The 27,510-nt window shown below is 41.3% G+C and overlaps 1 protein-coding gene across 25 annotated transcripts in view; it reads left to right on the forward strand.

The window, feature by feature from the left end:
* The window catches only part of CLASP1 (cytoplasmic linker associated protein 1), a 267,443-nt gene that overhangs the window by 15,813 nt on the left and 224,120 nt on the right, over positions 1 to 27,510 (forward strand). For all 25 annotated transcript variants that reach the window (XM_072788828.1, XM_072788829.1, XM_072788832.1 and 22 more), the window contains exon 2: positions 16,001 to 16,480. In XM_072788828.1, coding sequence (XP_072644929.1) covers positions 16,286 to 16,480 — 195 coding nt within the window. In that variant the 5' untranslated portion in view covers positions 16,001 to 16,285. The remainder of the gene's footprint in view (positions 1 to 16,000; positions 16,481 to 27,510) is intronic.

A 27,510-nucleotide genomic window follows, 5' to 3' on the forward strand; every position in this document is an offset into this window, starting at 1 on the left:
TATTTAGTGAATTTAGGAAATTAGCGCCAAGCACTTGTCCATATCATGTGTAACTTTTCACTTTTGTCTTCTTTACATTTTGGGATACTTATAGATTCACAAGAAGTTGCAGAAATAGTACAGTTTCTGTTTATCCTTTACCTAGTGTCCCCCAGTGGTTATGCATTCTTTTTTCTCTTTTTCTTTTTAATGATGATGCCTTTGGTTTGCCATCAGCATCTGCAGGAAATCCTAAACCCTCAGAACTAAAGATTGCTGATTACTTGCCTAGAGTTACTTGTGGGGATGCATATGATTCTTCATTTGTTCATGATGGAGTACTTGCTTAGTACGTGGTACTGTGCCAGGTTCTAGTTGCTTCTCTCGATTCAGGCTCTTCTCTTATTTTGGTAACATTAAGTATGGTGGATGTATCCTTCCTTTGTGAATCTCCTTCCTAAATTATAAATATATATATAGGTCTCTAAAGTACGCAGAGACCCATCTGTATTGGTAAGAAGCAATAGCTGTGACTTAATGGAAATAGCCCTGGATTTGGAGTTCAGGTTCAAATCCTGATTGTTTCATGTGTGCTGGGTGATCCTGGAAGTTACTTTGCTTCTGAATTTGTTAACTCTTCTGTAAAATAGGAGGAGAGTAACAGTCATATAGAGAGGTTTTGGGGGTGGATAAAGGAAAGTAGCATTTGTATAATTACTTAGTGAATTAGAAAGTGCTGTTTCAAATGTGAAGTTGCCTTGCTTATTCTATAGTGCTGAAACAAAAGCCAAATTTTAACTACGGCTACATTACTTCTTTATAGTTTGACTTTATGCAGTAATAGTAACTCTCCCTGTTCCTCTACCCCAAGCCTTCTTATACCTTCTGTCTTCACATTGAATAACCAGTACTTAATAGGGTTTTCTTTTTTTCAACTGAGTGTAACCCTGCTCCCTTGGGAAATTTGGGATGGCCATGTCAGCTGTCATGCTATCAAATGACATATCAAATGCTTCCCTCTCTTCTTATTCACCTAAGTGTGGGGATTTCATGTTTCAGAAACCTCTTAAAAAAATCCCATGCAAGTATCTTTTTAGCTTACCTTTTTCGTAGGTTTTGCTCTTAGAAACCAGCTTTTAATATGGTAACAGAACTGAGATTTTTATTTTTAAAGGGGAGACCTGATTTTTAAAATATGTGAATATGAGATATGTAAGCAGTATGAAAAGTAGGGAGTACCATGAAAAATTTAAGATTTAGATAATAGAGAATTTTTTTCTTAAACTTGGTTTATGTGCAAACAGATTCTTAAATCATTAAGAGACAGACATGTAGAATAATGCGTGCACTCTGTAACAATAGAATATACATTGTTGTCAAGTGTATGTGGCACATTTGCCAGGATAGATCATATGTTATGCCATAAAATAAGACTCAATAAATTTTAAAAGGATGAAAATCATACAAATTATGTTCTCTCTCTGGTCACAATACAATGAAGTTAGATATAAATAAGAGATAAATTGGGAAATTCACAAATATGTGGAAATTAAATAACATAGTCCTAAATCATCAGTGAGTAAAAGAGGAAAATGCAAAGAAAATTATAAAATGTACTTAATAGCACTGTACTGTACAGTTAAAAATGGTAAAAATGGTCAATCCTATGTACAACTTATCACAATTTAAAAAAAACAAAATTCATTCTTTGCTCAACAATAAATGTTTATTGAGCACCTGCTGTACTCCATGCCAAAAATAAAACAACATACGATGATTTAGGGAATGCAATGAAAGCAGTGCTCAGGAGGAAAATTTGTAGCTTCAAATACGTTAAAGGAGAAGTATCTTAAATTAATAATCTAAACTTCAACTTAAACTACTAAGGGAACATACTAAACCAAAAACAAGCAGAAGAAAAAAATAAAGACTAGATTAGGAATAAATGATAGAGAAAAATAGCAGTGAAAATCAACAGAAAATTGAAAATTGATTTTGAAAATTCAATTGAATTGAAAAAGATAAACAAAAAAAAAGTTGAAAAAAATTGAAAAGATAAACAGATTGACAAACCTTAAGCTAGACTGACCAAGAGAAACAGAGACTAATAAAATTAGTAAAATCAAATGAGAGAGAGGACATCACTACTGTCCTTACAGAAATAAAAAAGATTATAAGGGAATACTAGGAGCAATTACATGCCGACAAATTAAATAACTTAGATGAAATTAGGCATTTCTAGAGAGGCTCTATTGCAAGTGGCTCAAGAAAAACAGACAATCTGATAATATCAATAATAAGTGTGAAGAAGGTGAGAACAAAAACATCTCACAAAAAGGAGCCCAGGTTCAGATGACTTCACACTTGGTGATTCTTCCATATGCACCAAATGCAGGTTCTTCACAGACTGTTTCAAAATAAAGAGGAGGATGGAATGCTTCGAGCATGTTATTACTGTGTTACAAAAGCTTTACAAAGACATCACAAGAAAATTCCAGATCAGAATCTTTTATTGATATGGATGTAAAAAATCAACAGATTCCTAGCAAACTGAATCCGGCAGTGTATCAGAAGGATTATATGGTATGACCAAGTAGGATTTATATCATAAATACAAGGTACTAATATCAGAAAGTCAATGTAATATACCATTTAATAGAATAAAGGATAAAAAAAAACCGTATTATCATCTCAGTAGCTGAAGGAAAAGCATTTGACAAAATCCAACAATTTTTTCAGGTAAAAACTCTCAACAAACTGGAAATAGAAGGGAACTTCCTTAATGTGATAAAGGCCAAATGCCCACAGCTGATGTCCAGGTTAGTGATAAAAGACACAATGCATTCTCCCCGAGATCAGGAACAAGACAAGGATGTCCTTTTATGCCCCTTCTATTCAACATTGTAGTGAAGGTTCTAACCAGAGCAATTAGTCAAGAAAAAGAGAGAAAATGCATCCAAATTGGAAAGGAAGTAAAATCATTTTTGCAGGTGACATGATCTTGTATGTAGAACATCCTATTAGAACTGATAAAGGAGTTTAGCAGGATTATAGGATGTAAGATCAATAAACAACAGTCAGGGGCAGCCCAGGTGGCTCAGCGGTTTAGCACTGCCTTCAGCCCAGGGTGTGATCCCGGAGACCTGGGATCTAGTCCCATGTCAGGCTCCCTGCATGGAGCCTGCTTCTCCCTCTGCCTATGTCTCTGCCCACCTCCCTTTGTGTCTCTCGTGAATAAATAAATAAAATCTTAAAAAAAAAAAAACAGCAGTCAGTTATATTCCTATGCACTTGCAATGAACAGTCTAAAAATGAAACTAAGAAAACAGTTCCATTCACAATAGCTACAAAAAGAATTATAAAAACAGAATAAAATAGAATAAAGTTAACAAAAAATTGTAAAACTTACACTCTGAAAACCATAAAGCATCATTGAAAGAAATTAAGGATCTCAGTAAATGGAAAGGCATTGTATATTCATGAGTCAGATTCAGATTACCTAATATTGTGAAAGATGGCAATACTTCCCAGATTGATCTACAGTTTTGGTATACTCACTTAGAATCCTAGCTGGCTATTTTGTTGGAATTGACAGGCTGCTCTTTTTTTTTTTTTTTTTTAAAGATTTATTTATTTATGATAGACATAGAGAGAGAGAGAGAGGCAGAGACACAGGAGGAGAGAGAAGCAGGCTCCATGCGGGGAGCCTGACGTGGGACTTGATCCCGGGACTCCAGGATCGCGCCCTGGGCCAAAGGCAGGCGCCAAACCGCTGAGCCACCCAGGGATCCCCCGACAGGCTGCTCTTAAAATTCATATGGAAATACAAGCGACCCCTATTGCCAAAAAAGTCTTGAAAAAGAACAAAGTTGGGGGCGCCTGGGTGGCCCAGCGGTTGAGTGTCTCCTTTGGCTAGGGGCATGATCCCGGGTCTGGGGATCCCGCATCGGACTCCCTGTGGGGAGCCCACTTCTCTCTGTCTGTGTCTTTGTCTCTCTCTCTGTGTCTCTCATGAATAAATAAATAAAATCTTTTGAAAAAAGAAAAGAACAAAGTTGGAGGACTTTTCATAACTTACTACAAAGCTATAGTTAATCACAAGAGTCTAGTATTGGGATGCCTGGGTGGCTCAGTGGTTGAGTATCTGCCTTCAGCTCAGGGAGTGATCCCGGGGTCCTGGGGTCGAGTCCTGCATCAGGCTCCCTTGCAGGAAGCCTGCTTCTCTCTCTGCATATGTCTCTGCCTCTCCCTCTGTGTGCCTCATGAATAAATAAATAAAATCTTTAAAAAACAAAACAAAACCAAAAACAGAAATAAGAGTCTAGTATTGATAACAAGAATAGACTTATACATCAGTGGACTAGAATGTAAGTTCAGAAGTGAAACCTTAAACTTATAATGAAATGATTTTCAACAAAGATGTTAAGATAGCTGGGGAAAGAATGAACCTACCTTTTTTCTTTTCTTTTCTTTTCTTTTCTTTTCTTTTCTTTTCTTTTCTTTTCTTTTCTTTCTTTTCTTTTCTTTCTTTTTTTCTTTTCTTTCTTCTTTCTTTCTTTCTTTCTTTCTTTCTTTTTCTTTTCTTTCTCTCTCTCTTTCTCTGTTTTTTAAAGATTTATTTATGAGAGAGAAGGTGTGTGCACATGGGGGAGGGGCAGAGAGAGGATCCTTAAGCAGACTCCCGCTGAGTGTGGAGCCCCACACAGGACTCAGTCTCAAGAACCATGAAATCCTAACATGAGCCAAAACTAAGAATCCACCGCTCAACCAACTGAGCCACCCAGGTACCCTTGAAAGAATGGTCTTTTCAACAGATGGTGCCAGGAAAAATGGATATCCACATGCAAAAGAATTAATTTGGACTCTTTCCTCATTTGTATATGTAAATGAATTCAGAATTAATCCTGGATCTAAATGTAAGATCTGAAACTATAAAACTCTTAGTAGAATACAGGTGTAAATCTTAATGACCTTGGAATAGGCAATATTTTCTTTTTCATTGTAAAACAGGCAATGATTTCTTTGGTATGATGTCTAAAACACAAGGAACAAAAGAAAAAAAATGGACTTCATCATCAAAACTGAGAACTTTATGTTTCAAATGACACCATCAAGAAAGTGAAAGCACACTCCACAGAATGAGAGAAAATACTTTGAAATCATGTATCTAATAAAGGACTTTTATCAAGAACATATAAAAACGTTTACAGTCAACAGTAAAAGGACAAAAAAAATGAACACCAATAAAAAATAAATTTATAAAAAAAAAAACAGTAAAAAGCCAACCCAATTAAAAAAGCAGAGAATTTGATTAAACATTTCTCCAAAGATGTTCAAGTGGCCACGCCCATGAAGAGAAGCTCAATATCCTTAGTCATTAGGGAAATGCAGATCAAAACCACAATGAGATGCCATTCCACACCCCCACTAAGATGGCTGTAATAAATAGACAATAAGTGTTGTTGAAGATGTAGTGAAATTGGAGCCCCCTTACGTATTGCTTATGGGAATGTAAAATGGTATAGCCATTTTGGAGAATAGTTTGGCAGTTCTTCCAAGAGGTAAGTTAAATATAGCTACCATGTCTATATTCTAGTTAAAACCTATTTGTGCATCAAAGAAAATTAAAGCCATATCCACACAAAACTTGTTCAGGAATGTTCATAGCGGCATTCTTTATAATAGCCAAAAAGGAGAAACTATCCAAATAACTGTCAACAGGTATGTTTATGAACAAACGTGGTATATCTGTACAATGGAGTATTGCTTAGCAATAAAAAGGACTGTAGTACTGATACATGCTATAACATGAATAAACCTTGAAAATAGTGTGCTGACTGAAAGGAGCCAGACACAAAAGGCCACATATTTTATGACTCCACTTACTTGAAATGTCCAGAATGGGCAAATCCATTCAGTCAGAAAGTAGATTATTGGTTTCCATTGGTTTAGGAGAGGGATTTGGGGAGTGACTGCTAAGGATGTGAGTGGTTTTTTTTTTTTTTTTTTTTTGAGATAATAAACATTTTTTTTTTAAAGATTGTGTTTATTTATTCATGAGACACACACAGAGAGAGAGAGAGAGAGAGAGAGGCAGAGACACAGGCAGAGGGAGAAGCAGGCTCCATGCAGGGAACCTGATGTGGGACTTGATCCCGGGTCTCCAGGATCAGGCCCTGGGCTGAAGGAGGCGCTAAACCACTGAGCCACCCCGGCTGCCCTTGTCTTGCCCTTTTAATGTAATATTGTGAACCTTTTTATTCCTTTCTGAGCATTTGCATTATACGTTATAGCTGCTTTTTGTCCTGACTTCACTGTAGTAAAATTATTGTTCATACTGGGGTGATGATTGAGATAGAGAAAGAGAAAAAGATTGACTCTGTTTTTTTTTCCCCCACCACAGAATCTTATGGTCTTGTGGTCACTTGAATAATTCCAGATTTTAATGATCTTTCCTAGGTAAAGTGTCCTGATTATGCTGTTCATAGATGACTTGTGTGGAACTCCCTGAATGAAGGTCTTTTGACTTTGGGGCTGGAAGATGACTGTTAGATATTGTGTCCAGTCTTTCTATTCTATGTCTGACTGGTTATTTCCAGACTTTTTGAGGTTAAGAACTCTTTTTAGTGTCTAGCACCACAAAGCTCTATATAAGTGGAATTTCTAGTATTTGTTAATGGAGAAAAATGATCAAACTAAAAGTAAGATTTTTGAATTACTTTTTACATTATCTTTGCATTTAAAAACTCATAACTGTATGTAATGAGTTTGAAAAATTGTGGACATGAAGACTTAGTTCATGGATAATGTTCGGTGTGTGTTTGGAAGAATGCTCAGGCATTCTTGTAATAACTGTATGCTTTCATCTCAGAGGTGGGGTTAGTGTTTACAGGTTGGGAGCCAGTGCTCTGGCCTTTCCAAATTGCTGGTTTTCCTGACAAGCCAGTCTCTTGAGTTTGTGCTTTGTCCATACGTATCTGCACATTCTTTTCACCTGGGATTTTTTTTTTTTTAAGATTTTATTTATTCATTTGACACAAAGAGAGACCATAAGCAGGGGGAGCAGCAGACAGAGGGAGAGGGAGAAGCAGACTCCTCGCAGAGCAGGGAGCCCAATGTGGGGCTGGATCCCAGGACCCCTGGGATCATGACCTGAGCCAAAGGCAGATGCTTAACTGACTGAGCCACCCAGGCATCCCTATCTGAATGTTTTTTACATTCTTCCTACCTTCTCCCCCTGCAGCCCCCAATTACTACTACTGCCCAAGAAGAAAATGAACTCAATTAATGATTGCCAGTGACTTTTGATTCTTCAGCTCAAATATAACTTCATTCATTTAACAAGCATTTCTCAAGTGTCTTGTGTGTGACAGGCATGGTTATAGGCATTAGGTGAACAGACAAGATCCCCACCTTCCTAAGACTGACAGTACTATAGAAAGGCAGACAGCAAATAGGTAAACAAACATACGAAAGAATTACAACTTAATCACGGGTGTTTTGAAGGAAGGGAACAGGCTGCAGTGATGGGGGGCCTTTCTGTAATGGTCTCCAAGGACTTTTGAGGAGGTGACCTTTAGGCTGAAGCCCTGAGGCCTACAGCCAGGCCACATGGCATATGGACAGTGTTGAAGTTAAAAGGAAGAACAAGAGTGGGGCCAGTGCATACCACAAGATTCCCTGGAGTTACTGATTTGAAATCAGCAGTTTAGGCAGTTTTTAAATTCATGGGAATAGAGGGTGAGTGTTTTAGAAGGTCAGAGGCATCAAGTTGAGCCCCTCAGCAGCTCTGGAAGCAGAGCAGATAGATGATTAGAGAATCTCCAGTAAGTGCAGCCAGAAAAGTAGCAGGAGGGCATGATCATTTGTTTTCATGAAAATGGGAAATTTTTCAGGAAGAATGGAGTGGCCAGCTTTGCTATGCTGTGGAGAGATGGAGTTAGCGAAGTACAGAAAAGCTTTGCTTGGATTTGCCAGCATGGAATTCATCTGTGATCCCGTTGAGCAGTTCCAGTAAGTGGTTGCAGGTGAATTCCAATTGGAGGGGCTGCTGGGTGAACAGGATGTCCTAGGAGGGAGAAGAGTGCAGGCTGCAGGGCAGGGTACATGGGCCCTGGGGGAGAAGATGGGAAAGGCATTTTGGAGAGAAGTGTGGATCAAACTTACTAGAGAACACGAGTTGGGATGCTGGCTTGGGATACCTTGTGAAGTTAGGGATTAATCTGTGTACAGAGAAACTGTTGGACATAGGTGTGTGTTCCCTTCAGCATGATGGACTGTTTGCTGCAGGCACGAGGAGGCACCTGATGAAGTGTGTCAGGTTCTTCCAAGGTTCGGACTTACTAGGCAACTATCACTGGGAGAGAAAGTTGATGGTGGTTTCAAGGTCTTAACACCCTCGTGGAATCAAATCCAGACTAAAAGGAAGGTCAAATTGGGAAGGTGTTTTATGGAATTGAGAAGACTGGGGCCATGTGCTTGAGCACAAGAGCTGGAAAGATGGGCAGTTGTGGTTGGAAAGTGGGATTGCAGAACATCAGGGAGCTGAGAGATGAGGAGTGGCTGCTGATACCTGAGAGCAGACACCTGGAAGGTTACAGGGCCAAGATGGCTGAAGAGAGAGGCCACTGAAGGGTGCTGAGGCAGGGAAGAAGGAAGACTGGGAGGCTGGAGGCCCAGGCCTTGAGCCAGTGACTGCAGGCCAATGAACAAAGCAGGGGCTGGCTCAGGGGCTGGCCGGGAGAGTGAGCGCTGGAACTGCAGGGTGTGAGCTCCTCTGCCCCAGCCCTGAAATTCCCACTGGGGTTTCTTTCCTGAGGCAGTGTTTTGTCTCCTTTCTCTGCCACCTGCAGCACCTTCTTAAAAACATCCTGCTTAGGACTCTCCTGATAGTGTTGCAGCTGTTGGCATCTTCCAGGCAGTGGGCTCTTCCTCAAGGGCCCTCACCAAGCCTTACGTTCTGTGATTTCCGGTTGTTAGCACGGTACCTGCTGGTCATGTCACACGCGCAGAGTAAATGTTCACTGAGATAATGTATTGGTTCTGAAGTGGGTGGGCTGAAGGGGGCAAGAGAAGGAGAGAACAGAAGGCACAGGTAGAGGGAGAACAGAGTTATTGCTGGCAGGGCAAGGCAGAGGGTGTATCAGACCATATTGTAAAAATCAATTACAGTGTGAAAACGGTTGTCTTACTGAGAGAAGCACACTGCTTTTTGACTTAATGTGAATAAATTCTGCTAATTTCTGGCTTCCGAAGTTGACTTTTAAAGTATTATGACTGCTTTCTACATATTTTCCAGGGAGATTTTCTTTTTTTTTTTTTTCCAGGGAGATTTTCGATGTGGTTATTCATTTTGTTGTGCTGCTGGTTTAAATTGTCCTTCTTGGTACTATGATATGGAATATTATATTATTAAAGCTTCCTAAGTTCTTTACTTTGTGATAGGATTTCTTGTTTCCTAATCCTCTACTTACGCCCCACATGCTTTGGCTGTTTACCATTTTCATTGATTAAGTTCTCATACTTTGGATTTCCAATGTGGTGGTCGTAGAGTATTGCAGTATAATGTTAAGAATACAGACCTTACTTAAGGCTAGGCAGCTTTGATTTTCAATTAGCTTTGAAACTCTGGGCAGGTTTTTGTTTTTTGTTTTTTGAGTCTTTCTGAGCTTCATTCCTTTATCTTTGAAATGGGAATAATGATGCCCACCTATGTCACAGGTATATCACTGTCTCACCTTAGCACACTTCTTCCACCATCCTTTCTTTGAATTACCACAGTTCTTATTCATACCCCTTACTTGGTGCAATATTCCACCTGTGAAATCTAAAGTGCACCCTGTGTTTGTGACAAACTTTTTGTGTATTTTATTCTCTCCAAGTAAGTTGGAAGCATTTTCAAGTCAAGCCATTGATTATAGTTATTTCTGTTGTATTTTCGGTAGTGAGTTGTGATATTCGATGAATCAATAAAAGTAATTGAGACTAGCCTGGGAATGGATAAAAAGAATACAAATATATTCATCTCATCTATTTAGCCATTTATCCATTCTGCAGAGTATCCATTGAATGCTTATGTGTTAGTTAGATTGAAAAACATGGCCACAACATTTTGCAACTCCTCCTATTAATTGGTAGAGTCTATTTCCTCACACTTAATCTGGGCTGGCTTCATGACTTGCTTTGATCCGCAGAAGGTAGCAGAAGTGATTTGCAAGTTCCAGATTCTAGGCCTTGAGAGGCCTGGCACCTTCCTCCTTTCCTACCTTGGAATGCTCTAACCGCCATGCAGTGAGCTGAAGGCTAGGTTACTCAATGGTTAGAGATCATATAGGGCAAGAGGTCCAGCCAGTGGCCAGCATCAGTCAGTGTGTTAGACAGGTGAGTGATGCCATTCACTCTTGAACCCGAGTGAATCTGGCAGGTGATGACAGTGGCATGAATGATCCCAGAAGAGAGTTGTAGAAGAACCTTCCAGCTGGGCCCAGCCAAGCCACAGATTTATGAGAAATATTAACCTGTTTTGAACCACTAGGTAAAAATGGTTCTACTTGTAACTTCTTTTATGGAGAAGTCTCCAAAGCAGAGTTTATAGTTAATTTTGTTCTCTCCCACCCTTCCCCCATCCTCCATTGTTAATAAACTCTGTAGTTGTACACCTGAGTGCCAATAATAATTATGAGAATTAAGAGAATAAAGATAGGAGCTAATTTTTTTTGATTTTTTTATTTATTAGAGACACAGAGAGAGAAAGGGAGAGAGAGAGAGAGAAAGAGAGAGAAACAGGCAGAGGGAGAAGCAGGCTCCATGCAGGGAGCCAGACGTGGGACTCGATCCCTGGTCTCCAGGATCATGCCCTGGGCGGAAGGCAGTGCTAAACCGCTAAGCCACCGGGGCTGCCAGGAGCTAAATTTTTTTTTTTTTTTTTTTTTAAGATTTTATTTACTTGAGAGAGAGCATAAGCAGGGGTGAGGGGCAGAGTGAGAGGTAGAAGCGGACTCCCTTCCCCCTGCCTCAGCAGGGAGCCTGATGCCGGGCTCCATCCCAGGACCCCAGGATCATGACCTGAGCCAGAGGCAGACACTTAACCGACTGAGCCACCCACGTGTCCCAGGAGCTGATCTGATTTTTAAATAAGTGCCCTGTGCAAACAAACCCTTTCCATTCATCATCTTATTTAATGAATATAGAAGCAGTATTCTCCCCAGTGCCGCTCAGGAAGTGACAGTCAAGACTGGAGGCTGGGATTCTTGACTTTGTTGCTCTTTTCATTACCTCAGGCTCTCTAATTGTGTGTTTCTTCATTCTTGTTGAAGCTGGTATTTTTTAACTTCTTCCTGTTGGTCCCTAGCAGAGTTGGTCTATTGTTCTGGTAAACGTTGCTGTGTTTATTTCTGCTTTCCTGGGTACTGTAAGGAGAATGACTATAGGACTTTTGTTTGACCTCTTAACTGTTTTTCCCCCAGAAGCATAGACCAAATGATGTAGCAGGAAAAGGTTGTGGAGCTTGGACCCTAACTACTCTACTGGAGGCAGAGAACAGTGGTAATGTTGGGGAGTGGAAGGGCCCTTTGCAGTTGGGGAGGAGAAGTTTTAGAGGAGTTTGGGGCGTTTTTTGTAGAAATACCTGGAATGTGTTCCTTTTTTCTAGGGCCTGATACAATAACATCTAGTTGACTCCATGGCTTTCATGGTGAGATCTTGCTAAAGGAGAACACTTAGACTGATAAATTAAGAGGAGGAAAGGTACTTGGCTATTCTAAGGTACCTACCTTTTATATCATTTTTTTATTTCTCTTATTTTGGAATACGTATATAAGCAGAACTTTTTTAAAAACTTAGAAGTAGTGTTACATTCTGAGTAATTTTTTTTCTTCTTATTGAAGTACAGTTGATACACGATGTTGCATTAGTTTCAGATTTACAACATAGTGATTCCACCAGTCTATACATTATGCTATGCTCACCACAAGTATAGCTCCCATCTCTCTGCATACCATGCTGTTGATTGTATTCCCTATGCTGTAGCTTTCATCCCCGTGACTAATTCAGTCCAACATTTCAAGTAATTTATTTTTCTTTAGAGAAAGAGGGAAGGGGAAGTGCTGAGGGAAAGGGAGAGAGCGAATCCCAAGCCAACTCCCCACTGAACATGGAACCTGATGCGGGGCTCGATCTCACAACCCTGAAATCATGACCTGAGCTGAAATCAAGAGTTGGATGCCTAACCAGCTGAGCCATCCAGGGGCCCCCTGAGTAATTTCTAATATTAATAGTGCTGTCACCTGTATGATGCCACTCTCCGGAATGATGATTTCAGAACTGATGGTTGGATTGTGAATAGATAACTGTGCTGGTTTCATAAGCTGTCTCTGGGCAAGGGCCAAGTCCTGTTTACGCTTGTGTCCCAGTACCTTCCAGTTATGCCTTATGCATACCAGACCTGGTTTTTATTTGGTCCAGCTACAGGTAACCTCTGGGACCGTGGGTTCCAGGTTAACTTTAGACCTGTTTCCTTGTTGCACTCTTTCCTGGTAGAGAGACTGGACAGGATGTGGCTGCAAGAAAGAGATTTTTACCTCCTCCTCCTGTTTGTTTATATTCTATTTTCTGCATTTTTTAATATAATGTTTTTATAATTCTGTTGCTATATGAAATTTTGCTTGTATTCTTGTTGGTTTAGGAAATTCCTGGGGGATACAGGGAGAAGGACACATTTATTTACTTGGGTCGCTAAAAATATCTCTGAAAGGATACACAGGAAGCTAGGGACATTATTTTCTTTTAGGCAGGGAAACTGGGCAGCTGGGGGGCAGGAGTGGGAGGGAGATTTTGCACTTTGGTACCTCTTGAATTGGGACCATGTGATTGATACTCCCTGAATGCCTTTGAAAGCAGAGATGGAGAAAATGCTCCAGAGCATAGGAAAAAAGGTACCCCAAAAATCCAGTTTAGTAAAAATAAATAGAAGGGAGGATTATCAGTTACTTTTTATTTTTTGAATTTAAGGAGAAAAGAGAGAATTCAGTCTGCTTAATGCCTTGGGGCTTCCAGTGTCTTTCATTCTCTGGAATCCGTACATAGGAATTTGTGACCTACTTTTGAGTATGTTAAGCCTTTATTGCATACTTACCTTCAAGAAGCATATACTTTTGTTTTTTTTTGTTTTTTTTTTTTTAAATTTTATTTATTTATGATAGAGAGAGAGAAGAGAGAGGCAGAGACATAGGCAGAGGGAGAAGCAGGCTCCATGCACCGGGAGCCTGACGTGGGATTCGATCCTGGGTCTCCAGGATCACGCCCTGGGCCAAAGGCAGGCGCTAAACTGCTGCGCCACCGAGGGATCCCAAGAAGCATATACTTTTGTTAGAAATCTTAGTTCTAACTGGAGGGGGGGAGCTTTTTAATAATACATATTTTAGTTTTTTTATTCTTATTTTTTAAAAGATTTTATTTATCCATTCATAGACACACAGAGAGAGAGGCAGAGACACAGGCAGAGGGAGAAGCAGGCTCCACGCAGGGAGCCCGACGTGGGACTCGATCCCGGGTCTCCAGGATCACACCCCAGGCTGCAGGCGGCGCCAAACCACTGTGCCACCGGGGCTGCCCCATAATACATATTTTAAAAATTACAGTAGAGACTTGAATGAACAGGATAATTCCTCTCCCAGCATTGGAGACTGTTTTCTTGTCTGTTGCCTCCTAGCTGAGCATGAAGTCTGACCTCTTTTCTCTGGGTGAGAGCAGAAGGCCAGGCTTATAGCCATAAGGGTTGGAATGTTGGGAGAGGCGACTAATTGGCTATGTGGCCATGGAAAATCAGTATCCTCAGTTTCTCCATCTGTAAAATAGGAATTTCAATGCTTTATACAGTTGGTTGGAGAATTAAAGATAGTGTATAAATCATCTAGCACGGAACTTGACACATCAAGTAGATGCTCAAATATTGTGTGATTATCATCGTTGGTTAGGATCTGTTGAATTTAGGTCCCTTGAAGGGTTAAAGGATAGGAGATTCTTTTCACTGGGAATGAAAGACAGATGTTTAGGGGAAGGTGGAGTGCATCCCTTATCAGCCAATGTATAACAAACCACCACAAACTCAGTGGCTTAAAACAACAATGGAATATTATTTCTCCTTATTCCGCTGTTTGGCTGAGTAGTTTTTTTGCTTGTCTCCTTAGACTTATTTGTGTAGTGGCAGTCAGATGATGACTGACATGGCTGAGTGTCCCTAATGAACTCATACTTCTGGCTGTCAGTTGGGGCATGTTGGTTCTCTTCTGCATGACCTCTTTGGTTCCAGGAGGTTCCAGGAGCTTCCTCACCATGTGGCAGGCCCAGGGCAGTATTCCATACGGCGAATTCTTGTGCTTATCTATCAAGTCTCCTGCTTCCTTTTGCAGTTGCTGATTTGCCACTGGCCAAAGCAGGTCACAGGGCCAACCTCAGGTCACTGTGGGAGGGGACTAAGGCTCCACCTTGGTAGGGGAAAAGAAGCAAAGAATTTGTGCTTCTTTTCTTCCATTTTTAATCCTCAAGCCCACCCGTATTTGATTTGCTTCTTGGGCTAATATTGGGCCAAGAAAGAAAAGGTTCTGTTAGTTTGTTTCTCCAACCTTCCTATATCACTGATGCTTCTTTGAGACCAACATAGGAGCTGATTAAGAAACTGGGAATATTTTGTTCAGATTCCAAATTGAAATGAAGGGTAATAGCTGCTTTTATATGTTTGAAGATCCTTCTTATAAAGGAGGGACCAGTTCCAGGCCAGGGTGTGGAAGTGACTGGAAAGCAGCTATCTCCTCTGCCATGTGAGATAGTCTTCTGGAATGCTGTCCTGTCCCCAGCCCCATGCATGTAGAAGATAGGTAATAGTGTGTCAGGACCTTTGAAAATGGGCCTTCCTCATTGAATAACTCGACTTAAATGATTCCTGTTGGTGTCAGAAGTCTCTGATTCTGGAACTTGGGAAGCACACAGTGCTCTTTATCCTGAGAGTAGGGATGGATGAGGTGATGTTAGAAAGGGGAAGAATTACTCTGCACAGACTTGTCATTTTACTTGGTGTATAAGGTTCATATTTGCTGCTAGAACCCCTGAGAGCTCGGACTGACCGTTGGTGTGAGGAGCAGTTCTATTTAGTACAGTGTCTGGTAGGTGCTGCATCTTTAGACAGGTTTTCTCTGGGTCTGCTTAGGTTGGAGTGAAGGGAATCAAGAGAAGAAATTGGATGTAAGAAGTAGATGTGTACAGTTGTTCCAGCAGCTATAGATTAACTGTTCAGATTGTTCAGTTTGTCTAATGAAAACAGTTTTGGCACAGCTTTCCCATATCATGTATTTTGCCTTACAAAACACCAGGCTGTCATCAGCTAAGAATACTGTCCATAAGTGATCAGAATGTGAGCCTGTTCCCATTTCCCCCTCCCACCGCTCCCTTCTCTTTGTTGGAAGGAGGAGGAGGCAGGGACGACTACGACTCTTCACTCTGTTGTAAAGCTCCTGAAGTTTGATGGAGGTGCTGTCTTCGGTTCAGGCTCCCAGGCCAGCCACTTTGGTCAGTGGTGTTTCTGTGGAGCCCGCCCCATTTTCAGTACTGCCTTTTTTTTTTTTTTTTTTTTAAAGAAAACTCAATAAGCAACAGTACCTTCAGTCATTCACACGCAGAGTGGTGTTAGGTTTTTGGTGGGAAGCAAAATTTAAGCTACAAATAAATATGCTAACTGAAGCAGAAGATTGTTTTTGTGACTGGCTCATTTACAAGCTGGAAATTTGTGAAAAACATCAACCTACCAACTGTGTAGCCCATTGGCTCTTTGCTTTGGGCATCCATGTTCTTCCTGATAAAAATAATAATTATGTTATTCTGATATGGTTGCCAAGTGTTCATGCTTCTCACTCCACTTGTGATTATAAATGATTTTGCAGCATGGACTGCTTTGTCTTTGATTTAATGTTTCATAACATTTGGATATTATGTTATCTGTGCTGATTTGTTCTTCTCTTTCCCTTTTCAGAATGGACTGCTGAATTATGAAGAATTTCAGACCCAATAGTAGAACCTCACTCAGCTACTCACTCCTTTATCTCCTACTAGTTATTTAAATTGGACTTTTAATATCCTACCAGCTGCTCTTCAGACACACATGGTGCATTGTTGCCATTCCCCGGATTGCATCTTTGAAACACAGGCTCTTGGTAACTTTCAGCAAACAAAGAGGCAGCCTCCTGGGTACGTTTCCTGGGAGGGTGTCACCCTGACTGCCCTCTAGCTTCTGCTGGATCTGGATTTGAATTCCACCATGGAGCCTCGCATGGAGTCCTGCCTGGCACAGGTGTTGCAGAAGGATGTGGGGAAACGACTGCAGGTTGGCCAAGAACTTATAGACTATTTCTCAGACAAACAGAAGTCTGCTGACCTTGAACATGACCAGACCATGTTAGATAAACTTGTGGATGGGCTTGCTACCTCTTGGGTGAACTCTAGCAATTACAAGGTAAGCTGTGCTTTAGAAGGCACTTGAATAGGTAGCTGGGCTGCCTCGGTGGGTCAGAATTGGTCCTTATGAAAAAAAAAAAACAAAACTCGGGAGCAATCAACATGATTGCTGATTGCTCACTCGGGTTGAGACTTTTGGACATTTCATTCTGGAGCAAGTAGGATTTTCTTTAATTCTTGTTGGAGATCAAAAAATCCTTATGCTTTAGCACTTTGAGAGAAGACCAAGTGAACAGATAAAGAGAGGCTTTTATGTTGGAAAGTTTACAATCATTTGCAGCCTTGAAGTTAAAGTGAGTGTTATCTTGCACTGAATGGAGTCAGGAGATGTTGGTGAGTGGCCCTTCATGAATAGCAAATATCTTTGCTGATTTCCTGTCAGGGATGGAATTGGCAATAACATGTGGAGCATTTTACCTTCAGATCACTGTTTTGAAGTCAGACTAGGTACCTGGCCAGAGATAGTATGAGTTGCCTAGGTCTCTTCTGTGACCTATGTGTAATGGCCTGGAGGATATCCTTCAGGTTCTAAAGATCAAGGTGGGCATGTGCCTTTGGTGGGTAGGGGGTGCAAGGAGGGGTCCCAAGACCCAAATGAGTTGTGAAGGTTGACCATTTTACCATTCAAAGATTGAGCTTTCATGACTAAAAGCTAGACTGGACTTGTACTGAAGAGGTATCATTTTCTCTACCTGTCCCCCTCCTCTCTCTCTTTGTTTGCCAAGAGGGTGGTTTTTTGGGTCAAGATGGGGATGGAAAATTGGGCATTGGCATGTCTTCTAATAAGTAATATAGACATTGGGAAAGGGGCTCACAGAAAATCTCTTGTGCTTTTTTCATTGGCTCAGCTGAGGTAAGTTCGGACTTGGAAACTGGTACATTTAGATTTCTTTGTTTGCTGTGGTATAGACTCTTGTTTTCCAAATGCATTAAACCTTGGTCTTATCTAAGAGTCAGCAGGTTTTAAGGGTGTTACCTAGGACCCTGATATTTTACTTAAAATTGCATATAAAATTTATCCTGTCTTTGAAAGTCAAGCTTAATTTCTGTTTCATTCATCAATTTATTGATTTAGCTGAGGGTTACAAGTGCTGCTTATGTGCTTGGCCTTGGTGCTGGATGATGGAAGTGTTACAGACATGAGAGGTGGTAGAGGATCTAGTTGTTCTATTGGTGAGGGCTATAAAGTCACCCTGTCTGTGATGGAATCACAGTTCCACCACTCTGTATTCACAGTGCAATGCTTTTGGATGAGAGTAACTGAAGACTGACTCATTGGCTTAAAACTGCTATAAGGAGATTGAGTAATTGTCTTTAAGAGTTTAAGAAGTCTACAGTAGCTAAGGCAATGTCCAGAGAGGAAGACTGTCTGCTTCTGTCTTTTACTTGGAGGGAAACCTTTCTCAGAAGCTCCCCAGCAGACCTTTTTACATCAGATTGTCCAGAATTGCTTTGCATGGCCATCCCAGCATCACTGGAAAATAGATGGGTGTCCATGATTGTTTTCTACCATCATGCTTGACCTCCTAATCTTGAGTCCAACCTCCTTTGAGTGAAGCATATGGCCATGTGAAAGAGGGGGGATATTTGAGTACTATTAGACTCCTGCTCAACAAATACTTGTTCCATGAGTGAACAAGCACCCCCTAAGTGTCCAATCCATTAAGGGCAGTTAATGAAACAAAGAGCTCTGCTCTGACCATAATATACCAACTGTGCAACATCAGACATCTGAATAATACCATACTTATGTTAATATGTAAAACTCACGTGTTATATCTTATGGGTTGAGAGAGGAAGTTAGGGATGGGACTCAGGTAATAGGGATATTACATAAGTAACCCATGAAGTCTGCTATACTGTGTGAGCTCTCTTAACCTTTCTCGGCTTCAGCTTTGGGCTTCATTTCCCTCATTTACAGTTTTGGGATAACTGAGTTATGATGAGCAGTAAACGAGACAGTGTATGTTGGTGGGAATGTATGCTGGTGTAGCCACTCTGGAAAACAGTATGGAGTTTCCTCAAGAAGTTAAAAATAGAGCTACCCTACAACCCAGCAATTGCACTACTTAGTTATTTACCCCAAAGATACAAATGTAGTGATCCGAAGGGGCCCCTGCACCCTGATGTTTATAGCAGCAATGTCCATAATACCCAAACTATGGAAAGAGCCCAGACATCCATTGACAGATGAATGGATAAAGATGTGGAATATACAATGGAATACTACTCAGCCATCAAAAAATTTGAAGTCTTGCCATTTGCAGTGAATGACGTGGATGGAACTAGAGGGTATTATGCTAAGTCAAATAAGTCAGTCAGAGAAAGACAGTTGTTGGGATTTCACTCATATGTGGAGTTTAAGAAACAAAACAGGAACATAGGAGAAGAGAGGGAAAAATAAAACAAGATGAAATCAGAGAGGGAGATGAACCATAAGAGACTCTTAACTCTAGGAAGCAAACTGAGGGTTGCTGGAGAGGAGGAGAATGGAGGGATGGGGTAACTGATGAGCATTAAGGAGGACATGTGATGTAATGAGCTCTGGGTGTTATTACAACTGATGAATCACTGAACTCTACCTCTGAAACTAATAATACACTATGTGTTAACTCATTGAATTTATATTAAAAAGTGCATATCTAAACAACAAAAAGTTAATGAAATAGCATATCAAGTTGTCCCACACCTGCCTGGTAACAAGCACTCAAATATTAATAGTTGTTATCAAGACTGGTTCCTGTCTTCAAGGAGCTCCTAGTCCAGGGGAGTGGTGAGAGAGAGCACTTATTAGCAAGCCAAGGGTTATGATATAGTGGGAGCAATCGCAGAGACCCACAGAATTCAGGGGGAAGCCAGAAGAACATAACACTGTCTGGCGGAATCCCAGGTTTGAAGATTGGGTAGTTTTTTTCAGAACAGCGTTTTCAGGGTCACAAAAGTGTGAACGATTAAGACTTGACCCTTCGAGATGTCATCTCTAAGGAAGACAGGTTGGTGTAAAGAGAAGTCAGGAAGACAGGATTAGCTACCAAGTTGCATATGATCACGGACAGGTCTCTTTACCTGTCTGTGGAGTGCAAGTGTTTGACCAGATAACCTCTTGGGAGGCTTCAAGCCCTAATCTCTTACACAACTTCATACTGATGACTTTGTGGTCTGGGCCATGTGAGATGGTTCTAATGTTACACGGTACTGAGCACCCCCTCAGCTCTCTGAGTGTGGTGACACCAGGCCCTCTGCATACCTGGAACCCGGAGCCTGGAACATAGAAGGTGCTCAGTGAATATTAATTCCATGAGTGAACTCAGGAGCTTAAGACTGTTCGGCAAGTAGTGGGTTGCTTTACCAAAATCTGGAAACTTACCTTTTAGGCCCTTTCTCCCCCTTTTAATCATAGATCAGGATTTCTCATTGAGCCCAATGTGCGTTTTAGGTTTTATTTGACATGTTTTATATATTATGAATTGAAAGGATTCACTTTATACAAAACTTTGCAGCTTGGCTTCTTGATTTTTTTTTTTTTTTTTTTGAGGACTACAATGAAGGAGAGAAGGGAAACAATTTTAGGCTTTCAAAGTAGTAGGACTTGGGTATCCTTCACAGAGAATGTAGATGAATGTCAACACAGTCTCTTATTTAAAAAATGGTTGGCTGGAGCTTGAATCGTTAAACATTTGATTATTTCTTGCCTTGGTAAATGAATTTGTATTTGGCATTAATTGCAGTTTAGCAGCTACCCTTTATTGCTTAGTTACTATGTGTTTGGGATATTGCCTGTCTTAGCTTATTTAATCTTTGCAATGCCCCTGCAAGGAAGGTGGTGGTACCATGATTTCATGTATGAGGTAACTGACATCACCCGGAATTATGAGGTAATTCCTACCAGTGATTATGAAACTGGGGCTTCAATATGGGTCCCCCTGATTTCCTAGCCTTTGCTCCTTAGGGACGCCTGGGTAGCTCAGTGGTTGAGCATCTACCTTTGTCTCAGGGCGTGATCCCAGAGTCTTGGGATCGAGTCTCACATTGGGTTCCCCATAGGGAGCCTGCTTCTTCCTCTGCCTGTGTCTCTGCCTCTCTCTCTGTGTCTCATGAATAAATAAATAAAATCTTAAAAAAAAAATAGAGTCTGCCATATAGTAAATATTTAAGCCTCAGTGGGCCGTATGGATTTCTTGCAATTTAACTAGTTTGGGCCATTTTGGTGCAAAAGCAGCCACAGGGAACATACAAATGAATGAGTATGGCTGTGTTCCAAAAAAACCTTAATTTATAGAAACAAATGGAGGACCACTTGGGTTCATGGACTATAGTTTCCAGCCCCTACTGGAAGTAGAAGCACCTACTATGTGTAAGTACTTTCTCTCTCTTTCTTTGCCTTTTTTCTCCTCTCCCCTCCCCTCCCCTCCCCTCCCCTCCCCTCCCCTCCCCTCCCCTCCCCTCCCCTCCCCTCCCCTCCTCTCCTCTCCTCTCCTCTCCTCTCCTCTCCTCTCCTCTCCTCTCCTCTCCTCTCTCCTCTTCTCTCTCCTCCCCTCCCCTCCTCCCCTCTCCTCTCCTTTCTTTTTTCTTTCTTTAGAATGTGGTGGGGAGGAGCAGAGGGAGAGAGAGAGAATCTTAAGCAGGCGGGGATGCCTGGGTGGCTCAGCCATTGAGCGTCTGCTTTCAGCCCGGGGCATGATCCTGGAGACCCAGGATCAAGTCCCACGTCGGGCTCCCTGCATAGAGCTTGCTTCTCTCTCTGCCTGCATCTCTGCTTCTCTCTCTGTGTCTCTCATGAATAAATAAATAGAATCTTAAAAAAAAAAAAAGTAGGCTCTGTACCCAGTGTGGCACCCAACACAAGGCTTGATCCCACAACCCTGAGATGGTGACCTGAGCCGAAATTAAGAGTTGGTTGCTTAACAAACTGAGCCATGAAGGCGCCCCTGTAAATACTTTTCCTCTAGTAGGGGAATCATTCATGATTCATCTGGTAGAAGAGTAAGGCTTATAATTTGCATGTGACTTTTGAGATGGGGAGAGCATTGGTGTAGGCTAAATAGAGTGTGGTTTGTTTTTGGAGCACTTTATCTGAATTTTGAGAAATCTTGCCTTTTTTAGCCCTCTCTCATTCAGACTCATATTAGGATCAGTTTGTGTTCTATTAACCTGTTCTTGATCGTCTGCTGTGAGTTGGCTTTGGGCTTCCTTGGATAGTCATCTTGGGGATTGAGGAATTGATTATTCAGATAAGGCCCTCATACATCAGAAAGCCAGAGGGCCGCACTGTGCTGTTCAGCCCGGAAACCGTGTCCTTTGTTGTTCCAGTGACTGTGGGAGACACCAAAGGAGACTGGAAGTGTGAAGTTCAAGTGTGAACTTCTTGAGTGTGAAGTTTCTAGATTACTCACACATTAAAAAAGTAAACCCCTGGGGGCACCTTGGTAGCTCTGTGGTTGAGCATCTGCCTTCAACTCAGGGCGTGATCCCAGGGTCCTGGGATCTGTATTGTTCTTACTGAAACACAGCATGGGATTAACATTAAACTTAAATAAAACAAACCTAAATTTAAAAAAAAAAATGGATGCCAGGTTTAAAACATTTGGCTGTGGGTCTGCAATTGCCTCCAGCTCTTTAGCCACTGAATGGGTAAAAGGCAAGATGGTGGAGGAAGCCTTGACCATCAAGAACACGGACATCGCCAAGGAGCTCTGCCTCCCCCCCCCCCCCCCCCGCCCCCGCCCGTGAAACTGCACTGCTCCATGCTGGCCGAAGATGCAATCAAGGCTACCCTGGCTGATTACAAACTGAAACAAGAACCTAAGAAAGAAGAGGCAGAGAAGAAATGAGTGCTAAATGAAGTGTCCAGCAGTGTCTGACACCCGCCACGCGGTCACTGTAGGCGTTCAGAAGCCCCTCACACTACAGTAAAACAGCTCTGAGACGCACAAAGCATTTGCTGGTCACATGGTGGCTCCAATGCAAGCAAAATACAGTTTATTCGTTCCAAGTCCTGTGCTTTCTTTCAGCCCACTTTATCGCCTTAATCCAGTTTGTGTATATTTTGAATTGTGTGCATGGCCTCAAAACTGAAATCAATCACGAAGTCTCAAATGTGGTTAATCCACAAAGTGTGCAAATACCTAATCTCACCTGAATCTATCTTGAGGAAGATTACCAGTAGAAGGCCTTGGTATGATTATTTGATAGAACCAATTATTGTACATAAAACATTTACATATATAATATATATAATAAAAGAACGTAAGATAAAAAAAAAAAAAAGCCTATATCAGGCTTCCTGCAGGGAGTCTGCTTCTCCCTCTGCCTATGTCTCTGCCTCTCTCTCTCTGTCTCTCATGAATAAGTAAACAAAATCTTTAAAAAAAAGTAAGCCCCCAGATTTTGAACATGGCTGCCTTTCTTGATCTAATCTCTTTCTTTATTAAAACTTGAAGAATGAGAGTGATGGTGGAGTAGAGTTTTATATGTACCTCCATCCACTGTTGTGTCCCATTCCCCACGCCCCCCACTCCCCATCGCAGCCCCTTCTCTAGATAAGAAGGGATAAAAGGAAAGAGTGATCTGACCCAGAGAGGCCCCGGGGCTCCTGCAGTGTGAGGGGGTGGGGAGAGACTGATGCTGTGCAGCTTCCCTGGTTAATGATTTGCTTCTGTTCAGCCAGGCAGTGCAGTGACATGCAGCCCCACATACCTTGCGGTGCAAGCACCTGTGCAGCCAGTGAGCTCAGTGGGGACCAGGGCCTTTTTTGTGAATATAGTCCCATAGTCCTTTCTACACAGTTTCAGAATCTCTGAAACTCTTAACTGTCCTATTTTTCATTTGTCATTTGACCCAAAGTGAACTGATGTTTCTGAAACCACTTGTAGTCTATACTTACCTGTGCAGGGCATGTTTTACTGCAAAAGTATTCGTATGTTTGATTGTGGGTTGCTGCCCCAGATTTTGTTTTCTCTCTCTCTCTATATGTATATGTATATGTATATGTATATGTATATGTATGTATACATGTGTATATACATGTATATATATATATTTCCACCCCCCTCTCTCCATAGATTCTATTACCTACCTATGTTTCCTATCCTGTATAGGTAACTGTGTGTACTACTTTACCTTTGTAAACCTGAGAAAAAAAATTTTTTAAAGATTTTATTTATTTATTCATGAGATAGAGAGAGATAGAGGCAGATATACAGAGGGAGAAGCAGGCTCCATGCAGGGAACCCAATGTGGGACTTGATTTCAGGACCTTGGGATCATGCCCTGAGCTGAAGGCAGACGCTCAACCACTGAGCTACCCAGGTGCCCCACACCTGAAAAATTTTGTATTCCAGAACACATCTGGCTGCCAGAGTTTTGGATAAGTGATTGTGGACCTGTATTTAGCATTGTAGAATAATAATGACACCCCATGGTTATGGGACACTTACTGTGTACCAGAAATATGCTAAATATACGTTCATTTTTACCTCCTGATTACCATACAAGGTAGTTTTATTTCATTCTACAAATGAGGAGACTGATGCTCAAGTAAGTCAAGTACCTTGTTCAAGGTGACAGTGCTAGTAACTAAGGTTTCTGGGACTTGGCCCCAGGTGCTTATGCAACAGGGAAGGTAATGAAGCACTTACGATGTGCCAGATACCGCATTGGGGACTGGGTGTCTAGTCAGGACCATCGGGCCTAGTCCCTGCCCTGACCGCGACTACCAGTGCCTGGGCAGTCTAGGTCTGTCTACATCTGGGTGTGTGATCTTCATCCTGGTGCACTCTGGTCTCAAGGCTCATGCCATGCTGCTTCTTTATTTGAAATTTGCAGGTTCTCTGTTAATTTAGGGTTTCTTTGTCTCTGCCCTAATGGTCTTTATAGTCTAACTGGGCGGGAGTGGGGGAAGGCAGGTAAGGCAGATGAGAGGACAGTGCAGAGTGTAGGATAGGATATCATTAACTGATAAATTGCATCATAGGAGCATCTATAAATGTAGCATGGAGAAGAAAAAAAAATGTTAGTGTTTGCTTAGTTGAAGAAGCTGAGATGGAGAGGTAGAATTACATAGGGCCATGCAGAATCAAAAGGAATGAGTTCCTAAGGGTTCAGAGAAGCCTCTCTTCCTTTCTTATTCTCCCTCTCTGGGCAGCACCATCTCCTGGAGGCCATAAAAGATTTAGTCTTTCCGTAAGCTTCTTTTCAGACCAGTGTTTCCCTCTGCCTCAGCTCAGGTGCCCTTTATGGGCAGGAGGGGAGGTGTGACAGGTAAGGCAGGTTCCTGTCATTCCCCTGGCCTCTATCACCACAACCTTGGCTTTCATTGAGGTTTTTTATTGCCCACCTTGTGTCCTTGAGAGGAGAGCCAGGAAAGATTATTGGATTCAGATGAAGTGATGACTTCTGTTTCTTTTTCTGGCAGTCTCCTCAGGCCTGCCATCAAGCCATGCCTCCTTTCAGAGGCTGTTCATTTTTCCCGGATTTTTTTCCCCTGCAATGTTGTCTAGTGGTTGCTAGAGCTGCATTTCTCTGGGTATATTTTTTTGATTGATTGATTGTAGCATTTACATTTTATGAAACATTTATTTATTAAAAAAAAATTTTTTTAAGTTTGAGTATAGTCGGCACACAATGCTACATTCATTTCAGGTGCACAATATGGTGATTCACCTTCTCTATACCTTATGCTGTGCTCAGCACAAGTGTAGCTTCCTTCTGTCCCCATGCAACAGTATTATAGTATCGTGGACTATATTCCCCATGAATGCCTTTTTTTTTTTTTTTAAGATTATTTATTTAGATAGACACAGAGAGAGAGAAAGAGAGGCAGAGACACAAGCAGAGGGAGAAGCAGGCTCCATGCCGGGGACTCCAGGATCGCGCCCTGGGCCAAAGGCAGGTGCCAAACCGCTGAGCCACCCAGGGATTCCACCCCCATGAATGCCTTTTATTTCTATGATTTATTCTTTCCTTAACTAGCAGCCTGTACCGCCACTCCTCTTCACCCATTTTGCCCATCCCTGCGCCCTACCACGCTTCTGGCTATCATTTATTCATTTATGCATTATTTATTATTTTATTTTAATTCCAGTGTAGTTTACATAGTGTAAACTATGTATATAGTGTTATATTAGTTTATATTAGTTTCAGGTGTACAATGTAGTCATTCAACAGTTCGATGTATTACTCAGTGCTTATTAAAATAAGTGTACTTTTAATCCTCTCTGGCTATATTTTAAGAAGATAGCTGTTTCTGTTTTAAGTACTAAACAAAAGCAAAAGCACCTCAGGAAAAGTTATTTCAAGAAAATTTCTGTGGATCGTTAAGTAAAAATGATATACTTGATGTTTGTAATTACTGACATTTTTTCCTAAATATGTGTTAACGTATATGCAAGAGCATCATAGTATATTGGAAATAATTCAGATTTGAGTATGAACAGTCTGGATTCTCATTCTAGCTCTGCCACTTCGACTTTTGAGCAGGTAACTCTTCACATCTGTAGAATGGGTGTCTGGTGATATCTACTACACAGCATTATTATGCACATTCGGTGAGCCAGTGTACAGAAGGTGCCAGCATGTAGCATGTGGTCAGTGAAAGGAAGATACTATGGAGCTATTTATTGGTAGCAAAATAGAAAAGTTAACTTTTCCATGGGGCTGGGGTGGCATCCCTTCCTGTAGGTCTTGTTGGCCTGTTCCTGGAACAGAGGCCCTGGATCTTTTGTAGTAGGATACAGATCCTTGAGCTGCTGCACTGGTGATGGCAGAGAACAGAGCAGCCTCTGGCCTAGAATTCTAAGGGAGATTTTAAAGCCTACCTGGGGGGGACCTGGGCGGCTTAGTGGGTTAAGTGCTTTCCTTTGGCTCAGGTCATGATCCCAGGGTCGTGGGATTGAGCCCCACGTTGGGCTCCCTGCTCATTGGGGAGCCTGCTTCTCCCTCTCCCTTTGCAGTTCCCTGTGCTTGTGCTCTGTCTGCCAAATAAATAAAATCTTAAAAAAAAAAAAAAAAAACCCACACCACAAAACCCTACCCGTAAAACCAATCCATTGGTTGAGGATCCCCGCTTATGGGGGGAGGGGGCTTCACTTCTTTTTATTTTTAATACTTTACTTTGTTTTAGAAAGCTAAAATCTAAATAAGGGTACATACAATAGAAGAAATCCAAAATTGAGTGTCAAAACAGAAAAGGAAATAGCTAGGGTGAGAAGGTGGAGCAGACAATGAGGCCACCATAGGTAATGTTTACTAAGAGCTAACAGTTATTAAGTGCTCATTTTTTGCCGGAAGCTGTTATGCTTTGCATTTGTTGCCTCATTAAATTGTGACATAGGAACTACATGATAAGTCATTCTACAGTCTGGGAAACTGCCTAAGTAAGAAAAGTGAAAAGACTTGCCTCAAGTTACTTAACTAGAAAGTTGTAAGAGGCAAGGTTTTCATCTGAAGAGTCTGATCTTAGAGCCCACATCTGAATCAATGTGCAGTGCTACTTAAAATGATAATGTTGCAGCAATATTAATAATTTCTTTATTGGAGCATAAAGAAAAGAGTGTCAGGATTCACTCTAGAGTTAACAGTGATTGCTCTAGATAACTACGTCCTGAGTGACTGATAAGCAACTCATTTTCTACCTTAATGAAGAACCCCAAATATTGAAGATCAATAAAACAGTACTTTGATCCTCATAGACTCATGACCATATATACTTTAAGAAAAAAAAAAAGATTTATTTATTTGAGAGAGAAAGAGAGCACGTGTGAGCAGGCAGAAAGGCAGAGGGAGAGAGCCTTAAGTGGACTTGTTGTGGAGCGTGGAGCCCAGCACGGGGCTCAGTCCCATGACCCTTAGTTCACAACCTGAGCAGAAGCCAAGAGTTGGGCAGATAACCAGCTGTGTCCCCCAGGTGCACCCCATAATATACTTTTTAAACTTAATATTCAGACCTATTGGTAAGTTTCAAAAAACCGTGCAAATAATTTGCATATACGTTTCACCCAGATCCCAGCGTTAACACTTCACCACATTTGT

Source organism: Canis lupus, chromosome 20 (assembly GCF_048164855.1).
Source record: "Canis lupus baileyi chromosome 20, mCanLup2.hap1, whole genome shotgun sequence".
Lineage (NCBI taxonomy): Eukaryota > Metazoa > Chordata > Mammalia > Carnivora > Canidae > Canis > Canis lupus.